This window comes from Aegilops tauschii, chromosome 5, assembly GCF_002575655.3.
Source record: "Aegilops tauschii subsp. strangulata cultivar AL8/78 chromosome 5, Aet v6.0, whole genome shotgun sequence".
Classification (NCBI taxonomy): Eukaryota; Viridiplantae; Streptophyta; class Magnoliopsida; order Poales; family Poaceae; genus Aegilops; species Aegilops tauschii.
The window spans coordinates 70,283,244-70,301,982 of NC_053039.3; the positions used below are offsets into that span (position 1 = coordinate 70,283,244).

General features: G+C 45.1%; 3 protein-coding genes across 7 annotated transcripts; 1 reads left to right on the forward strand and 2 right to left on the reverse strand.

Moving 5' to 3' along the window:
* Positions 1 to 934: 934 nt before the first annotated feature.
* LOC109787095 (auxin-responsive protein IAA30) lies at positions 935 to 4,716 on the forward strand. Its single transcript, XM_020345654.4, has 5 exons — positions 935 to 1,536; positions 2,703 to 2,905; positions 3,781 to 3,913; positions 4,047 to 4,108; positions 4,244 to 4,716. Exons 1-5 carry the CDS (start codon positions 1,214 to 1,216, stop codon positions 4,279 to 4,281), a joined length of 759 nt encoding a protein of 252 aa, XP_020201243.1. The 5' UTR covers positions 935 to 1,213; the 3' UTR covers positions 4,282 to 4,716.
* A 1,244-nt stretch (positions 4,717 to 5,960) lies between these two features.
* LOC109787094 (putative uridine kinase C227.14) lies at positions 5,961 to 12,194 on the reverse strand. 4 transcript variants are annotated; one of them, XR_002238481.4, is made up of 14 exons: positions 11,944 to 12,185; positions 11,411 to 11,538; positions 11,291 to 11,334; positions 9,932 to 10,009; positions 9,122 to 9,314; positions 9,019 to 9,049; positions 8,874 to 8,932; positions 8,721 to 8,794; positions 8,254 to 8,340; positions 8,027 to 8,088; positions 7,909 to 7,937; positions 6,881 to 7,006; positions 6,128 to 6,340; positions 5,961 to 6,008 (listed from the first exon to the last, which is right to left on the reverse strand). XR_002238481.4 is itself a non-coding variant. In XM_020345653.4 (13 exons), exons 1-12 carry the CDS (start codon positions 12,032 to 12,034, stop codon positions 6,920 to 6,922), a joined length of 963 nt encoding a protein of 320 aa, XP_020201242.1. In that variant the 5' UTR covers positions 12,035 to 12,194; the 3' UTR covers positions 5,961 to 6,340; positions 6,881 to 6,919. The 4 variants fall into 4 exon arrangements, 1 of the variants encoding a protein (XP_020201242.1); XR_012184124.1 differs by having other exon boundaries at positions 6,793 to 7,006; positions 11,944 to 12,176; XR_002238482.4 differs by having other exon boundaries at positions 5,961 to 6,340; positions 6,793 to 7,006; positions 11,944 to 12,176.
* A 412-nt stretch (positions 12,195 to 12,606) lies between these two features.
* On the reverse strand, positions 12,607 to 17,197 carry LOC109787096 (F-box/LRR-repeat protein 17). Of its 2 annotated transcripts, none has more exons than XM_020345655.4 (11): positions 16,388 to 17,197; positions 15,246 to 15,347; positions 14,771 to 14,915; positions 14,505 to 14,689; positions 14,271 to 14,375; positions 14,076 to 14,173; positions 13,725 to 13,963; positions 13,560 to 13,626; positions 13,352 to 13,437; positions 13,095 to 13,193; positions 12,607 to 12,979 (listed from the first exon to the last, which is right to left on the reverse strand). In XM_020345655.4, the coding sequence occupies exons 1-11, from the start codon at positions 16,987 to 16,989 to the stop codon at positions 12,917 to 12,919; spliced, it is 1,791 nt and encodes a 596-aa protein (XP_020201244.1). In that variant the 5' UTR covers positions 16,990 to 17,197; the 3' UTR covers positions 12,607 to 12,916. The 2 variants fall into 2 exon arrangements, with proteins under 2 accessions (XP_020201244.1, XP_020201245.1); XM_020345656.4 differs by having other exon boundaries at positions 12,607 to 12,976; positions 16,388 to 17,110.
* Between the last annotated feature and the right edge of the window lie 1,542 nt (positions 17,198 to 18,739).

Sequence of the window (18,739 nt, forward strand, 5' to 3'; positions counted from 1 at the left end):
TGTGTGCTTTGGCAGTCGGGACAGAAAAGTAAGTAAATGGAGGCACTAAAACAAAAGCGCACCAATATGATCAGCTACATCCATATGTGTACCCATTCGTAAGAAATTTGGTAATTTTGTACTTTTCTCGGAAAAAAATTTGATCTACTATTCATAATCAATAATGACGGTACGGAGAACACCAATGTAACAACAAACACAACTACTAGGTCCATGAACCACCTAGCGATGCCTACAAGCATTTCATGAGCCGAACGTGCCGTCATCATTGCCCCTCCTTCACCGGACCGACAAATTTTATTGTAGTAGACAGTCAGAAAGTCATTGTGCTAAGGCCTCACAAGACCAAGTGCACCAGAGTAATAACAATCACCGATGAAGACAGTCGTAGATTAGAAGGATCAAATTTGCAAACACTCAGACAAATATTGAATCCAAACAGGTACACCGAAGACCAACACTGATTGGATCGCACGAGATCTGAGGGAGACACTCCTCCACACGCACTTCGACGAGACGACGACGCTAGCCACATCATCAAGGCTGATAATAATTTTGTACTTAAGTTGTGGTAATAATATGTTTAAATATAGAATTGTCTTAGAAAACCAATTAATTGTAGTCTATTATGCACAATACTCAGTTAATTTAGTTAATTTTATTTTGCCGGAGTAGCAAACTAGCATTGCGCCGGCATTGTATTGTGGATCATGGTAATCTAGTTGTTTTTAACTAGTTTTTCTATGTGTTATACATTATCTGTATAATCAGTTAATTTTTTAGATTTTATATCTATTCTCCACCACAGACTATAAAATAAGTTAGCATATAATACTCCATCGACAACAAGCTGAGTCTAAGGCGCCTAAACAAATGAATAGCTGTAGCGAACAAATCAAAAATATTAGCAGGGGGGCTAGGCGCAAAAGAGGCTGGCCATGCATTATCATGGCCCTATTATTCTACACGCCCACACCAACACCCTCACTGCCATTATTATTTCTGCCTGCCCCCCTCTCTCCTCTCCTCTCTCACTCTCTTTATCTATTTCCATCTGCATTTGCATCGCTCGCCTTTCGCATTGCAGCCTCTCAAAACAGCCAAACCGAACCCCAAAAGCTCGCCAAGAAACGCAGAAAGGAGCGAAGCAAACCAAGCAGCAGCAGCAGTAGAAGAAGAAGAAGAAGCGAGGAGCTGAGCCAGCTAGCTAGCAATGGCAGCGGACCTGGGCTTCGACGCGACCGAGCTCCGGCTCGGCCTGCCCGGCGGCGGCGAGGGGGAGGCGAGGAGCTCCTCCGGCAAGAGGGGCTTCGCCGAGACCATCGACCTGAAGCTGAAGCTGGAGCCGGCCGGCGAGGAGGCGCCGGCCGAGGAGGATCGGGCCGACGTGGCCGTGGTCGCCGCCGCGGCGGCAGAGAACCAGGAGGAGACGGCGACGGACGCCGGCGGGGGGAAGATGAAGAGGTCGCCGAGCCAGAGCAGCGTCGTCACCTCCGCCGCGCTGCCCGACCCCGCCGAGAAGCCGCGCGCGCCCAAGTACGTGCATCTCCATCTCCTCCACCCCACCCATCTCTCTGCTACGCTCTGCTCTGCATGCTCACACATGCAGCTCACCTCTGCTCGTCTTCCTCGTGTATGTAGGCTCTTCGTAACGCAAGCTTTCAAAAACAAAACAAAAAAATCCCATCAAAACGCGAGCCTAACTAACTAGTTTGCGAGCAAAACCAACTTGATTAACGGGTAGTTAACGACATGAATCACTCTGTTTCTCTCGCCATGATCGATCTAGCCTGTACTACTCCATGCATGTTCAGTCACGGTTAGTCACGGCCGGTGATCATCTCAGATCGAGCACTGATCATGGACGAGAAAGAAGAGAGATGATGTGTGAGATCTACGGAGAGATTCATCCATCCATCTCCATCTGCAGCAGCAGTGGCAGTAGCCAGCAGAGAGACAGCAGCATGTTACGTGTGGGGCAGTGGGGGACAGTGCCTAGTGCCGACACGATAAAAGAAAGCCACGCACACTGCACTCCACTGCACTGCTGCCCCTCCCTCTCGCTCGCACGGTTTACTTTTTTGTCCACGTCGCCATCATCCCCATATCACTCGTATCCTGTCCTCACGCTACAATGGAAAGGAGAAAGATAATAGATTGTCATATTTGCCCATACTGCCCTTCCTTCCCGGCCATGGCATGCACTGTATCAAGATATGGCATGGCCCCACCTTGTTGGGTTCGCCGTTCTAGATCTATCTGCCCCCCTTGTCTTGATCTCCTCCCTCTTGTACAAATCAAGCTGAAACTTATTACATTCTATATATATTCTGTGTCACTTTAGACCTTTAGTAGATATATATAGTATGAGGAAGAAAAAGGTAGGTAAAAAGTAACCAACATGCAGTAGTTTTTGTTTTTATTCATCTGAGTAAACAGTTGAAAATGTGCTGTGGAGATGTATGTGCATATATGTGCCATGTGTGGATAACAAAAACGAGAGGACAAAGGTTGCATGCATGTCATGCGTTGCCACAAAAGTTTTCATTTCATAGAAGAGCGAAGAAAAGGGGGAACTGGATCTGAATTTATATATATTTGCACCTCATGGATCATGAAAGAAACTCATGCATGTGTGTATGTTAGTTTAACATAACATGTTTAAAACTAACCAAATCGTTTGGGTGGTTAATTTTACCCAGGGCGCAGGTGGTGGGGTGGCCTCCGGTCCGGTCGTTCCGGAAGAACATCCTGGCGGAGAAGTCGTCGCCGGCGGCGGCGGCGGCGTTCGTCAAGGTGAGCATGGACGGCGCGCCCTACCTGCGCAAGGTGGACCTCAACATGTACAAGACCTACCAGGACCTCTCCAAGGCCCTCGAGAAGATGTTCAGCTCCTTCACCATCGGTATGCATGCTTCTTCTCTACATATCTCTAACATAATACTAGATCAGCCATAACATTTTTCATTTATAACTAGGCCACAAAGATATAGTATATATATTTCTACGCTACTCGGCCTGTTCGGAACACCGAAATTTCACACGAGCGTATATATGTGTGTGTGTAAAAAAACCAAAAAAATGTGCATATTAGACCGCTGAATTTTCTAGAACTGTGTTTCCTAAACCCTAGTCCCATTTATTTATAACAAGATCGCTATCTATCTAGCTGTAGTGTTCCTGAACTTCTATACACAAAAAAGATCGTAACATATTTATAAAGTTACTGGCTATGTATGGTACATGCATGCATGACTTGCGTATATGATTGCACTTCCATTTGCATGTATGGTGGTGGTCACCATGTGGTTTTGCCAGGGTGTGCATGATTTGCATCGATCCTATTCCTTGGTAGGTGTCTTCCCTGTCTGTGGCATAATGTCCTTGTCTCTCTACCATATGTACACAACAGCTAGCTAGCTCATGATCATGATCATAGCATCTGCTCACTCAGCTAGCTATCTTTGGTTGGTTCATGATTAGCATGAGTCGTTGTAACTTGATACCCAGTAAGCAATAATCCAACATGTTGGAGCGTGCATCTTAAAAAAGATGCAACCAATGGTTGGTTTCCCAAAACAACAATTATTGGTTTTTCTCTGTTGGTTGTGGTGATTGTAGATTTGTGGCCCGTTGATTTGATACGGGACTTTATCCGGCACTTCCCGTTGTTAACTAGACCATAACAACTGCTCTGAACTAGCACTATGTATTTTCCGAGTTACTCTTGATGTTCTGGAATTAGATATTAATCCCAGTGTACGTGTTGTCACACTTCAGGAAACTGTGGAACTCCAGGGATGAACGCCATGAACGAAAGCAAGCTGATGGATCTGCTCAATGGATCCGAGTATGTTCCGACGTACGAGGACAAGGACGGCGACTGGATGCTCGTCGGCGACGTCCCGTGGGAGTGAGTGCTGCATCCTTGATTCTCCATATGCATAATGCTCCATTTGTGTACTTTATTTCAAACATCTGAAGTACTACTCTGAATCTTTGGTAAGCGCTGGCCTGATGTAACGCTCCGTTTTCTAAAATTTCAGGATGTTCGTCGAGTCATGCAAGCGCCTTCGGATAATGAAGGGATCAGAAGCTATTGGCCTTGGTCAGTAGATCTCCCTTCTCCCTTAAGTTTCAGATCAGCGGATGAAAGGCTTTTTTTTCTAGAGGTTTTGTTAAGATTTGGGGCGACTTTTGTTTTGATTGTGAATTGCTTTGTGTTTGTTTTGAATTGTTTCAGCACCAAGGGCGATGGAGAAATGCAAGAACAGGAGCTGAGGAGAGGGTGTACTAAATGTTATGCAAGAATCAAAATACCTATAACCTTGCTTGCTCATCCCTGTATCATATTCTCTGTCTTAAGTCTAAGTCTGTATCTCCTGATCAGTGAAGTCATTTTGGTTTGTGATCTTCTCTTTTCCAGTCAGTCAGTCCCAAGTCTCATCTTGTTATATACATAAGAAAGAAGAAGCCAAGAACATGTGAGATGTATCTGTACCTGTCTGCCACATAATTGTGTCTTTTCTTTTTTGCTCTGCTTGTTCTTCCTTTTTTTTTTCTCTTCTTATGTCTCTTCTTGGCACAAAATGCAAAGGCACCCTATTTTTCCTCTTGCGGTTTGTCCATCAAAAGTTGTTTAATTATCAGCATGGTGTGACTGTCAACAGAACATATATTTATTGCAAGGTGTTAAATGTTAATTGTATTGTATTATGAGCTTGCATGGTGCTTCCTTTTGACATGATTTATTCTGGTGTTGTAAACTTATAATGGTGTTCCACTGAAGAATCATGGGGGATTCAATGGTAGAGTAGAGATGCTTTGCTCTGTGGTGCATTGTCGACATACAAATCAATGTGTGTGTCAACATGGCTGTCCATGTTTTTTTTATATGTGGAGCCAACTGGGAGGGGAGAGATGGACAGAGGCATCCCATGTGCACCTTGATTTTCATATGCCAATCACTAGCTCTCACAACTATTATGAGGCATCACACTTTGCTGCATCTTTTGCTATCATGTACTATTATTATACATGCCATTGTTTGGTGCATTGTGCCCTGTGTCATGATAAAGGGTGCAGGGTTGGACAAAGTTGAGCTGTCCTTTCCCTGTTTTCTAGAGAGGCCCAACAAAAGAAAAACATGAAGTGCTGGAGGGTGTTGCCATGATTTCTGGGAACTTTCAGCTGTACCTTCCTAGCCATGAGTATCTCCCCCAACTAAAGGTGACTTTGCATGTTAGATTAAGCAAAACATATTTCCCTTTGGAGATCATGTCCCCTGGTAATGATGCCAGCCTCGAGTCTTTTCAAGTGCACATTGTCCTCCTCTCAAGGCAATCTTGTGTTGCTTCCACCAAGAAATTGCTCAGTTAAAAGTGGTCACTATGGATATTATTGTTTCTTACCGGCCATGGGTCATCTTTTGAGCAAATAGATAGTTTGTCTCTTAAGGTTGCGACATACAAGATGTTTAGCGTCCATCAACAATTTACTATCACAGCATGAACTGCTTCCATGTTTGCAAACTACAACCATTTTGGACCAAAGCTTTACGGATTCAGAACTGTACAAACAAAACTGATGAAATAAATAATAGGTACTCCCTCTGTCCCATAATGTAAGACGTTTTTTAACACTAATGTAGTGTCAAAACATGTCTTACATTATGAGACGGAGGGAGTATTAGATAAATGCTGCAAGACTATCTCTTATTACTAGAATACACAGAAATTATTCGATTATTCCTAAACTGTGCATCAAGAACAAACTGGTGGAGGAATAGATTATACATGTACACAGATCACCATGGATGGAAACAAGCAGTTATCTTACTGTTTCCTCCAAGCCATGGAGCATCTTTTGATTAACTGGATAGATTGTCTCTTAGGGTTGCAACTTATACACAACCTATTGCATCAACAATTTACCATCAACATATGAACTGAAGTTCCAGATTTGCAAACTACAGCCACTATTATCACTGTAGCTTTGTGGATTCAGAACTGTATACAAACAGGAATGTTACAAATAGGAATGTTAAAATAAAATGATATAATGATTAGATACTTGAAGAGTGTCATTTATTGAGTTCTTCCTCGAGAACAAATTGATGGGGGCATACCTTATTCTATGTGCTAAATCACCACGGATGGAGACAGCCAGCTGACTTATTCTATGTACAAACATCACCATAGGGCAACTATTATTACGGAAAATCAAAATTGCCATCAGAAACATGGGTCTAGCTTGAGTAGTCCATCGATCTGATCACAAGATCTGCAGTCCTTTTTGACTCCATGATAAGCCCAGCATTCGGCCGGTCATTGTACGAAATCTGATTCACAAGAAAAATTTTGAGACGGTAAGGAGTTGTAGTGTTCAGAAACTCTATGATTAGAAACATGAAAAAAAATATGACTTCGTTGAACCGAAAATGTCCCTACTGAATAGCTACTTGTGTAAGTTTTCCTATGGTATAACAATATAATAAAATAATCCTACAAAACAGGCAACACAAACGAACTGAAGTTCTGAATCAGTTGCCTTATGGTGGAGGATAATCTTTTGATTAACTAAATAACTTGTCTCTTAAGGTTGCAACTTATACACAACCTACTGCATCAACAAACTACCATCAACACATGAACTGAAGTTCCAGATTTGCAAACTACAACCATTTATTATCACTGAAGCTTTATGGATTCAGAACTGTACAAACAGGAATATTAAAATAAAATGATGTCGTTTATTGAGTTATTCCTCGAGAACAAATTGATGGGGGAATACCTTATTCTATGCACTAAATCACCACGGATGGAAACAGCCAGCTGACTTATTCTATGTACAAACATCGGCATAGGGCAACAATTATTACCGAAAATCAAAATTGCCATCAGAAACATGGGGTCTAGCTTTAGTAGTCCACCGATCTGATTACAAGATCTGCAGCCTTTTTTGACTCCATGATAAGCTCAGCATTCGGCCGGTCATTGTATGAAATCTGATTCACGAGACAAATTTTGAGAAGGTAAGAAGTTGTAGTGTTCGGAAAATCTGCTATTAGAAGCATGAAAAAAATTATGTCTTCGTTCAACACAGATGGCATATGATTAACCGATCGGAATAGCTACTTATGTAGGTTTTCCTATGGTATAACAATATAATCAAATAATCCTACAAACAGGCAACACAAATGAACCATTTTGGCATGAATTGTTTATTAGATGAAATATGTTGACTGATCCTTGTGTACCTGTAAATCTAATAGTGAAAATGTTGCACGCATGGCTTGTTTTGCAGATAAATCCAGAAAGGCAAAAGCTAATGAGGGAGGGCGTAAGAAAGGTTGAGATGAAAGCTGTAGAGGTTTTCAACGCTATTCTAGGGTGGAGGAACAGACACAGGATCACTGTGGGGTGAAGAAAAATCTAGCATGCGTCTTGGGTGAAGCTCTGAAGCTGATGAAGACTCGACCTTGAATGGCCTCTTATTCCTCTTCGCTTTTCTTAGCTGTTCCTGTTGCTGGTATGTAATATAAAAAGTCTGGGGGATTTGATAAACTGGGTTTAGTTGGTGAGGTAGCTTTGGTTTGGGGCTATGCTTGCTTTTGCGTTTGGGTCTGTTGCTGGGTGAATCTGCTTGCCCGGTTTGCTCAGCTCCAGGGCGTGCATCGTTTCCTCTATGTGTTTCTCAGTAGCTTGTAACAAGACATTGTGGTTTCTGATATATGGAAATCGGAGAGGCCGCTCTCTTTATCAAAAAAAAAGATGAAATATGCAAGTCTAAGCTAATGCACAGGTTATAAAGTCAACACAAGGCACTGAATGAGCGTTTTATGTGGCTGTATGTAAGCAGCATATGCGTGTTCTTGTGTGAGAGGCAAGAATGGAGAATGATAATTACCCGCCATGCTGCCACATCTGGCTCTTTCCCTGGCAAACAGTAACAGAGCAGAAAATGGAATTAGATACATAAATTATAGTGCGTCTCAAAGGAGCAAAGCAATCGTGGATGGGCAAACCTGTGCCAATATGCCTCTGGAGCACTCTTTGCATGGAGACATCGATGTCAATGTCAATGAACCTGAGACGATGAAGTTTGGGCATTAGAAACACGATTTATCCCTTTTGAGATGAGGAAACAAGTGTGTGTTGTGTTATATGAAACTGAAGAGCTACATAGATTTGGTATTTGTGATCGATGAAATTGTATTTCTCTCAAATATGGTTGTGAAACCTGCATACTCACCATTTCTCATCGAACATGTCTCTAATATCCCTCCAAACATCTTCTTCCAGTAATAAATAATTCCCTTCGACGATCACTATTTTGTGTCTGACAAAATCATAGTAAGTGGCAAAAAGCATAGGTCAAGCACCATCTGTATCACGGTAAAGTGGTGAAATTGTGGAGCAGTTATGACAGTTGTGTCCATTCTCGTCGGAACTACAGAAGTGGAAGCAGCGAGGTTGACTTCTGATGAAGATTAACAGCAGAACAATCACATACCGTCATAGGTTAGGACAGTGCTTCAAATAAAATATGCTTAGGACATTCTAATGTTATGTAGCAGAAAGGACATGCAAAAGTCAAGTTGCAAAAGGTACTATGGTCGGTAGTTCAGCAATTAATTTACTGTGAATAACTTGGGCAGGTTTGACATTTCAATCAAGTCAGCTAAGAAACATGTCCATGTACTCTGCAAAATAACTTACTGCGGCTTTACAAATATGTCATTCTCGACTGGATCACCAACACCATGATCAAATGATGGAGCATAAACTGACCCCTATAAACCAAGATGTTAGCCCGGAAGTATTTACTGCTACAGAGTTCATATAATTTGACAATGAAAAATTAGTAAATACCTCTTCCTTTAGGGTCTGTAGGCATTTCAGAAAAAGTGATGGGTTGAATGTCCATGGTGCTAAATTTAATTTAACAAAGCAAATGTAAGTACATTGTGAAAACAATATTTTATTAAAAACATATCAAGCGGGGAACCCTTCTCACCTCCTCTTCTTGCATGTGCTTCTTTTGGATCCTAAAAGCACCATTGTGTCAATAACTTTAGAAGAAGAAAAATAGAAAATGGATTTCTCAAAAGAGAACAAACCTCCATTGCATCAAGCTGGGATCGATAAAGGTGGAAACCATCCATGGGAAGCATTGTCGCAATGTCTTCATTTGAATTCAGTGAACTATCTTTTGCATGCTTCTGAGACCAACGCATATTGACGCGTCGAACCACTTCAGAGGCAACAGTAGACTTGCCTGCACCAGGTGGGCCAGCCAGACCAACAATATATCTGTTCAGTATTTGAGAGTGATATTATTAAGTGGATCAGCATAGTGATTCAATAATTTCTATCAGAGGAGAGCTAACAAAAACTATTGTTCCAGTAATTTCATCAGATTTTCTTCGTTTACCATCTTAATTATAAATATAGCAGTTGCCCCAAAAAAGGGAAATGAGAAAGAGAAATAAAAGGAGAGGAGGACAATCTACATTGATAAGGTTCATTGTTATGCCTTGAATAACAATCAGATATTGATGCCCTGTTTTCAATGATATCCACAAATCTTAAAGATCCACTGTATTTTAGACTCAAAATGTTTGTCTGACTAGGTGCTTGTAAGGTGGAGTATTTAACAGGAAGAAACTACAGACAGTTCTGTATAGCATTGGACCAAAAATATTGTGTTCAGTTAACCAGCTCCTGTTTGAATCTAAAATAGGTTGGACCAAAAATATTACGTTTCTGTTTGCTTCTAATAGCGAACAGATAAGAGTGTATCCTTGTTGATAAAAATGTTCATGAATCGATGTTCTACGGCAGAAGAAGCATATAAATAATACAGGTACAAACTGTTGCGACGGAAATAATTCACTATGCCCCAAACAGCATTTCTATAAACAGCTTACTTTGAATCAAGATTATCGATACTCTGTGAAACAGAAAGAAGGTGCTCAGCCAAAGCATCATATACTTCCTCCATTGACCTTCAAGTTTAAAATTAGAGAACTTTTATCAGCATCGCAACTCTCAAATCATGCAATGCAACTCAACCATTGTTGCTCAAATTTGAAAAGATGTACCACCATGTAGCTACTCTAGATATAATCCAGTTTAAATTACTGCTGAAAAAAGGCGAGAGACAATCACAGCATATTAACACATCCTGGTAGTTTTCCTCTTCTTTAAACATGAAAAGTGTGCACTGACTGATGGAGAAAATAGCAAAACTAGCTCCCCTTCTTGTGGTGGCGGTTTCAACCAACGTTTAATTTCCAAGTCTTCAGATACTGATCCAGCGGCTACGGGATTGCTCAGACTCGGGCCAGGGGAAATCCCTGCTCGGCTTGGCGATGCTGGCAGCGGCGACCGACGCTTGCGAGTGCCGTTCCCTCCTTGGAGGCGCTGCCATGGCCTCTGTATGTGCCCCTCTTCAAGCACCGGGGGAAACCCTAGGTCCGGCTCTTCGGATCGGACGGCGAAGGCGCCACGTCGTTTTCCTTCTAGAAGGCACCGTCTTGTTTGCTCGCGGCATCCCCGGTGTTGGTTTTGGGGATGTTGGACGTCACATTGGTTCGGGCTGCCTCTCAAGGTGTGGGCTTCCGGGGCGCTATGTACGACTGCGATGGTGCTTCCCCCATGTCTTCCGCCTCCGGCTAGGCCGGGTCCTGCAGCCCACTTGCCGATCTCCTGGTGCTCTTGGTTGGGGCACGTTGATCTAGTCGAGTTTCGAGCCGTGGCCGCGCAGCGGGGGTTCTCGTGAGGTCTTGACGTGGTTTGGGTATCCTCTGTCTCATCTCCTTGCCTTCCATGGCTTGAGTCCAGACTAGGGGGGTTTAGCTGTGTTGTTTCCTTGTTCAGGCAGAGCATCCCATGTCTCTCTACTCCGGGCACCATTTTCACACCCTCTTGCGCTCGTGCCATGTGTTGTACCCTCCCTTGTACTCATTCTCTTTATTCTATCAATGGAAAGATACGCAAGCTTTCCGTATTCACTAAAAAAAATAGTTCACTGGTGACATGAGCTAACGTTCTTATGTTTTAGAATATGCCTTTCCCCTCTGAATCCAGATTTCTGGTGCTAGTTTGGAAGCTAGGACTTGAAAACATAACAACTTATATGCTACTGATGTTCTGCTAGATTTTCCCTCAAATATAACTTTTGGGGGATGTGCTAGAGATGCCCTAAAGACCAACTTGGTGATCAAATAGGCCAATTCTGACTATGTGGTGACTGTTTTCCTTCATAAATGATAGTTGCAACTTACTTGGCTTCTATCTGTGGAGCTCCTTGTCTCTGATAGCATGCAATCTGGAAAACGATGTTGGAGTCAAACATCGCAAAAAAATACGCATGATAGAACTGCGTGAGAAGGAAAGGCGCTCACATTGTGTTTCTTCTTCCATGTAGCCCTGGTAACTGGTTGACGAAATGCGGGCTGAAAGCTCACACTCAGTGAAGGCATTGCCTTGGTCACTTTGCTTCTCGCGGCGAAACTCCTACAAGATATGTATCCTGAAGAGGCAGAGACATTGCACCTTTGAGCTATTCAGCAAAGACAGGTAAGAAAAATAGATACTCCCTCAACTTTGTACTGAACCAGTGACAAGTAATATGGATCGGAGTAGCACATTCGTGTTTTTTGGAAATAAGATAGAATCAACAGGTGTCTGACTGCAGGTCGGTCAGTCTTGCTGGATAATCAGAGACATGGTTTGTAGAATCAGTCTACGAATCAGCGGCCGCCTACAAATCAACCGTATGCAGAGCAAAGCCTCACCGGCCGGCCGATCCGGCGATCCCCGCCGCAGCTCGTCGTGATCGAAACCGGCGCCAGGGACGAAGCAGTAGATCGTCGGGCCGAACCACCCTACTTGCGAACCGGGAAGATGAGAAACAGAAGGGGGATAGATCACTTACGAGGCGAGGCGAGCTGGCGGAGATCAGCCGGCGGCCGGAGCAGCCGCGCCTGAGCCGCCGTGGGGCAGGCGACGGAACCCGACAACTCCATGGCCCCTCTCTGGATCGAGGAGCGCGTGCTGTTCTTCTAGAGTGAGATTAAGCGACAAAACCGCTGCAGTAGGTTAGACTGGATTATCCAGAGGATTAAGTAAGGATCAGAATCTTTTCATTCCTCTACTCGGTTCCGATTCAGAAAGGGACTGAATTTCTTTCGGGGAAAAAATAAAATAAAACAAAAAGAGCAGGTGGAACTTCCCATCTGGGCCCCTCATACTAATCTCCAATGCAAGTGCATCCCCAGGACCCGACTGTAAAATTGCCCCAGCTCACACTGGGAAATCTACACCAGACTACACTTGCAGGCTTACAGTTACAGCAGCATCCATTTGGAAACAAGAGATTAAACAAATCAGTAGGGTCATGACAAAAATTATAGGGTGTGTCTAGGGCACATCTAGATGTGCTCTAGTTATTGCACATCTAAGTGAGTGAATCAAGTACAAAGAGAAAAAGAAAAAAGAGAGAAAATATTCACACGAATCTCAATGTAAGATCAATGACATATGACTTAGATGTGCAATACTTATGGCACATCTAGATGTGCTTTAGCAAAACTGAAAATTATATATGGACACACCAATAAATATTTAATTTATGTCGTCATTATTTCGCAAGATGAACCAAGGGTGCTAGGCCACACTACACCATGCCCTTATTGTCCAACAGAAGAATTCAGCAGGGAAGAAACAAATGAGATTTTTGCAGAGAAACAAGAAACAGTAGAGTTCTACAACACCAGTAGGCTCAGATTATGTGCCCCCAGCCAGCCTTACAACATCACAGCCTAACTAATCTTCCTTTCCTGTGCCCCCTAGGTTGTTGGGACTGCTAGCTATTCGGCTGGCTCTGCAAGTGACTGCCTTGCTTCAGCTCAGACGTGAACCGCGCACTGGCTTCGCCGCGACTCGCCGCACCATTTCTCGTCCTCAAACTGCTGAAAAGGGTTCGCAGTAAACGAATGTGAGTGATCACTGTCAACAGAGAAGCGATGAACCAACAAGTGGATGCAGATTGGTGAGGGTTGCAGCATTGCAGGTGCAGTTCATTACCTGTTCTAGCATGAATTGTGGGACTTGCACCCGCTTCGAGCCATCCGCAAGGCGCTTGCAAGGCATGCGAGGCTCTGCTGCTGCAAACTCGTTCAGAACCTGGCAAAATTTAGAGTGGCAACTCGTTCAGAAACGGGAACATAAGATTATGGCAATGCTCCCTATATTTCAACCTAAGATTAAGATGAAACTTGGCAATTGATGTTGCAGCAGCTAAGGCTTTTCTCATCAGAGGGGAGGTTAAAAATTGGCAGTACCTGGTTTCTGATTGCTCCGATTAACATATCATGGCATCCAGTGACATGAACATCTTTCAAGCTTGGACACTGAAGAAGCAACCGTTCTGCAGAAAGTTTCACAGGCTGTAAACACTCGTGCACTAACCATTTATAAGTTCGGACACTGAAGAAGCATCTACGGAGTAGTTCGGTACCGACCGAACAAGAAAGAATTAGGATGTCACACCTGGATTCAGATTTATGCAGGAGTTGAGGTTCAGATCATTCAGCTCTGGGCAATTTACACATAGGGCCTGTCATGCATGAAGAGAACAGTAGTAAGAAATAGCTTCATTTTGTACACAAACAAGAATACAAAAAAAATAGTAATCATGAAATTTTGAGCACTTACATCTATTCCAGAACAGCCCCAAAGACTGAGTTTCTTCAGATTAGCATGCTTTATAATCAACTTTTGGTAAGTTGGTTGCTGCTTCCTTGTGATTTGTAGTTTCGAGCAAAACCTAATCCCTCCAGTGAGATCACCAAAGTATGATCGGGGTGCTTCAGGCGGCACATTGGCACATAAGCTCTTGCCACAGTCCATGAGCTGAAGAAGTGGCAACTGCGCTGTGGCCACCTGGACCCCATCTACAGATCACATGAACATGAAAACTTTTAGATATTTGCTGCTATGGGCAATGTGATATTTCTGAAATCACTAGAACAAAGGAGCACAAGCAATGTTAAGGTTCAAACTTACATGAGGTGATATTTGGGCACATCGCAAGGAGCAGTCTAGTTAGGGTATCAGGGAATGCCTTGCTGACCATCCCAAGCCCATTATCAGTGATACAAGATCTGGAGATTAAGCATGCCATGTTGGTTTAGGCTTTATTTTGCATGATTTAAACAAAATATCTCCAAACCATTAGGCTTCATAAAAACCAGCACATACCCGCTTAAATCAAGCAACTCCAAGCTTGTAAAAGAACGAACAATAGATGCAACAGCTGCATCTGTTATTTTTTTACCTAGAAGCAAGGACAGCATGCACAAACCCCTGATGAAACAAGAATAAAATATAAGATGGTCGAAAAGAAATAAGCAAGAATAATATTAAAGTTCAGTCGGCTCAATTTCTGAAATTTGAGCAACAATCCATATGAACAATAGCAATATGTGAATTTACCTGAGATTAGCACTCCCAAGAGCAAACACAGCTTCATTGCACAAGTGAATTGAGGAGATGTGCAATTTTCTCAAATTTGAGCAGGTGCGGCCCAGACTATCCATCATACTAATCAGGTCAGTAGAATCATTATCTTGTTGGGAAAAAATCAGCGAGAGTTCACTCAAATTTGGACAGTTTATGACCTGTAAGAAAATAACACCCTGGTCAATTTATAAAACAGCATACGAAAATAAGTCAACAATTGTAAAAGTGCGTCAACTTACAGATTTTGTAAGGGAGGAAAGATCTGATAGCCAAAGGGTTGAAAGGCTTGTAGAGTTTATATTAAGAAAACCAAGACCACTACAGCAATCTACTTTAAGAACTGTGAGAGACTTCTTCTCCGAAATAAATCTAGTAAGCTCATCCCTGTTTAAGAAAACAAGTGTTTGTTAAAAGATCACTCAGTCTTATAATCATCTAATCTATCCATAAACTGTCCTGTATAAGTTATTTTTCAGATCATGTAAATGGAGGCAATGCACAGCGTGGCAAGGCAGCGTATGGCAGCATGAAACAACATTCTGATCAGTAAGCACCTTCAACCAATAATACTGAACAGTTTGCTAGTGCACAATAGTGAATGTGTGTATCATTTATGTCAAAGACAACATTAGAAAGCATATATTTCAGAGGACAAAATGCATGAAAAGATACAATATCACAGGACTTGTGATTTAGGGATGAGGTTCAACATACCCAGTCATCCGGTTGACTGCACTATCAGCCATGCTTATCTCCAGAGATTGCATGTTTGGGCAGGAAAATGCAAGGCATGCAAGCATTGTGGCATCAACATCACTGCATCAAATGTCCAAAAGAACATGGTAATTAGAACATAACTCTCAGCCAAGAAACTGAATGGAACTTTTTGGCCAAAAATAGGTTGGAACATGTGTGATCTAATCATGACTAAAGTCCCATAGAACTAGATCAAGTTGATGACCCCATTGCAAGAAGAACCATACTAGATTTCATTCAGTATGACAAAACTAATCAAAGTTTCTAACTAAATGTAAGGTTCAGAGAAAAGAAAAAACAGATCTGCCTATTGTACTTTGCATAATTAACTTATAAAATCCCCTGAGGTCACTGGATCAGGAAATATTTTCTCCAAACAAAAATCTGTGACGAAACTAACCAGAATTATACATTTACTTGTATAAATTGCTGCACAAAAACTGAGCTAGGCAGGCATATCTATAAGAGACTTGTGCCCACTTGCACTAACAATGAAATATTCAGCATGTTGCTGATCTAGCATTGGGCACACTGCACACATTATGCATCAAAGATACCCCGAACTCTCAGTCACAGATCAAGTCAGGCACCGGTTAGGGATCCATATAACGACCTCACGGTACCATGACTGGATGTATCCCCAAGAAAATCGCATCAAAGAAGCAGATCGGGTTCACCACAACAAGTCCATTTCTAAAAAGCAGATAAGGTTCGCCACAGCAAGTCCATTTCTAAAAAGCAGATCAGATTCGCCAAAGCAAGTCCATTTCTGAAAAGCAGATCAGGTTCGCCACAGCAAGCCCATTTCTAATATCTACCATGTCTAGATACCTTTCTTCCTGGAGAATTACTTGTGTATAGATTCCGATCGGGCGCCGATCAAGGGTCCACAACGGTGTGAGATCTCACGTCGCCAGATCGGATCACACATTGGCAAATTGAGCGTAGATCGGGCGTGTTCATCCGTTAGTGCGTCTAAGCAATGGTGAATTAAGCAAGAACGTTCGGTCCGTCTTCCCATTTCGACCAAGATTAGTTGGTTATAGAGATCTGCTCGTGGATCGGCCGGATCGGGTTCGGTTTTTGTGCATTTTCCTAACCTTTCCATGCGGACCACGAGCCTGGACAGCGCGGGGCACCGCGGCAGCAGCGTCCCGATGGTGCTAACGCCGGCAGCGCGGAGGCGGAGCTCCTCGGCCCCCCGCCAGACCCGCCTCGCGCAGTCACGCCACCCGCGGCTGACGGCCGCGGACGCCGCGACTGCCCTCGGGGCAAGCCGCCGGAGCACCTCAATGACCACCTCCCCCGGCACCCGCACCCCGGAGCCGACCGCCACCAACCCCTGCCTCCCGACAGCACCCGACTCCGGCTCCGAATCATCCACGTCCACCACATCCACCCTCGCCTTCTTCTCCGGGGGGCGGTGCGGCGCCGGATACGCCACCGCCACCGGCGTCACCTCCAGCGCGCCCGCCGCCGCCGCCTCGTCGAAGTGGAGCGCGCGCCTCGGCTTGTGCTCCGGGGCCGCCGCGGCCCCGGCCCCGGCGGCAGGGGGGCCGGGGATGGAGCACACGTGGCCCTTCTTGGGGAGCCCGCAGCGGCCGCAGTTGTAGCTGCCCCGCTTCTTGGCGACCGCCGGCTGCGCGGGGGCGGCGGCGGCGTCAGGCGCGGGGACGACGGACAAGGCGCCGGAGCTGGCCATGGGAGCGGAGATCTGGGGCTGGGGCTAGGATGGGACGGACGGGACCGGATGGGATTGGGTAGCCAGGGTAGGGTTTGATGGTGGGAGTGTGGAGAGGTGAGGAAATAGAGGGTGGGGCGAGACAGACAGGGCGGGAGAGGGGCGCGGGGTTGGCGCCATTTCTCTGGCGCGCGAGCTCTTTCTTCCCCTTTTTTTCCATTTTTGGTTCGGTTTTTCGGGTTGGCGCCGCGCGCGGAGGCGGACGCGGGGCTGGGGGTTTTGGGTGGTTTGGGTTCTACGGTGGCTGCAGCTGCATGTGTGTGTGCGGGCCGAGTCAGACTCGATCGGATCGGAGCGCCCCGTGGGCTCGGTCTTTGGCTGCGTGCGGTGCGGACGGGGTTTTCCAGCTGGGCGGCTGGTGGTTCCCTCGTGGACCGACTCCATGCTGATACTGGGTGATGAATATCTTTCGTATTTATGAGTGCGGATTACGCAATTTCACGAAAACGTGGTGAGTATTGAGTATTTATGGGGAGATTTCGCAGTTTTCACACAAGCGTTGGTTTTTTTTTTTTGGTAATTTTGTTGCTGAAACCAACATTGGACACGTTAGACCAACTTCAGCGCGCGACCCCATCCTGTCCGGGTGCGTCCGTTTGGGGTAAAACGGACGAATAGCGTGGCCCCAAATGGACAGCTATCCGGATTTCGTCCGTTTTCGACTCATTCCCGGCCCAAACTTGCGCCGAGTTTGGGGTCAAACAGACATCGCGCGGACGGGCTCGACGCACGCCCTTGTCCCCCCGTGGCCCGCCTGTCAGGGACACTAACAGTCCATTAGCTTCAACGCCTCCACCCGTTCTCCCCCGCCCACCCCGCTGCCGGCGCCGCCACTATTCTCCGGCGGCCTCCTCACTGCTCATCTCCCGGCCGTCCATACCAAATCACGTCTCGACATGGCCGCCACCACGCCCGCGCTTTCGTAGGAGTTTTGGCCGTCGCTTGGAGGAGATTTGGTCGTCGCCGTCGTAGCCGGTGCCAAAGGGGAAACGACCGCCGGCGACGTTTATGGACCACGGTAGCTTCCGTTCAGTGCTCAAGAGCGGCCAGTAGCCGGCCGCCAACCACCCCTGCTGCATCGAGGTGATCATCGCGGCCTCTTTGCCACCACGACCGCAAGGTGTTTGACCCTTTGCCCACAAATGTATGGACAGTGGAGATGGATTTTTCTTCCACCACTTCATTTATTCATCGGACGGTTCGTCCTCGGATGATGAAGATCTTGTGGTGGCTGCACTAGTCGTTTACGACCACATTGAATGGCAGCTTCCTTGGTACAGGGGGTCACTCCCTGGCCGTGCTCCCAACCTGAACCGCAACAGGGAGAGAGTCCACGCCCTGCTCTATGTTGATTACTTTGCGAACACCCCGCTCGTCAAGCCGGATAAATTTCGTCGTCGTTTTCGTATGGCAAGGCATGTGTTCAATCGTATCTGAGAGGGAGTGGTTGCTCATGACCCATACTTCGAGTGCAAGACGGATGCCCTTGGCAAGCTTGGATTCTCCTCTTACCAGAAATGCACCGCGACCATCCGCATGCTTGTATATGGAATTCCAGACGATCTGGTGGATGAGTATGTGCGTATGAGTGAGTCCACATGTCTGTTGTCACTGTACAAGTTCTGCAAGGCCGTGGTGGCAGTGTTTGGCCCTGAGTACTTGAGGCAGCCAAATGCCGCTGATACAGAGAGATTGTTGGCGACCAACGTAG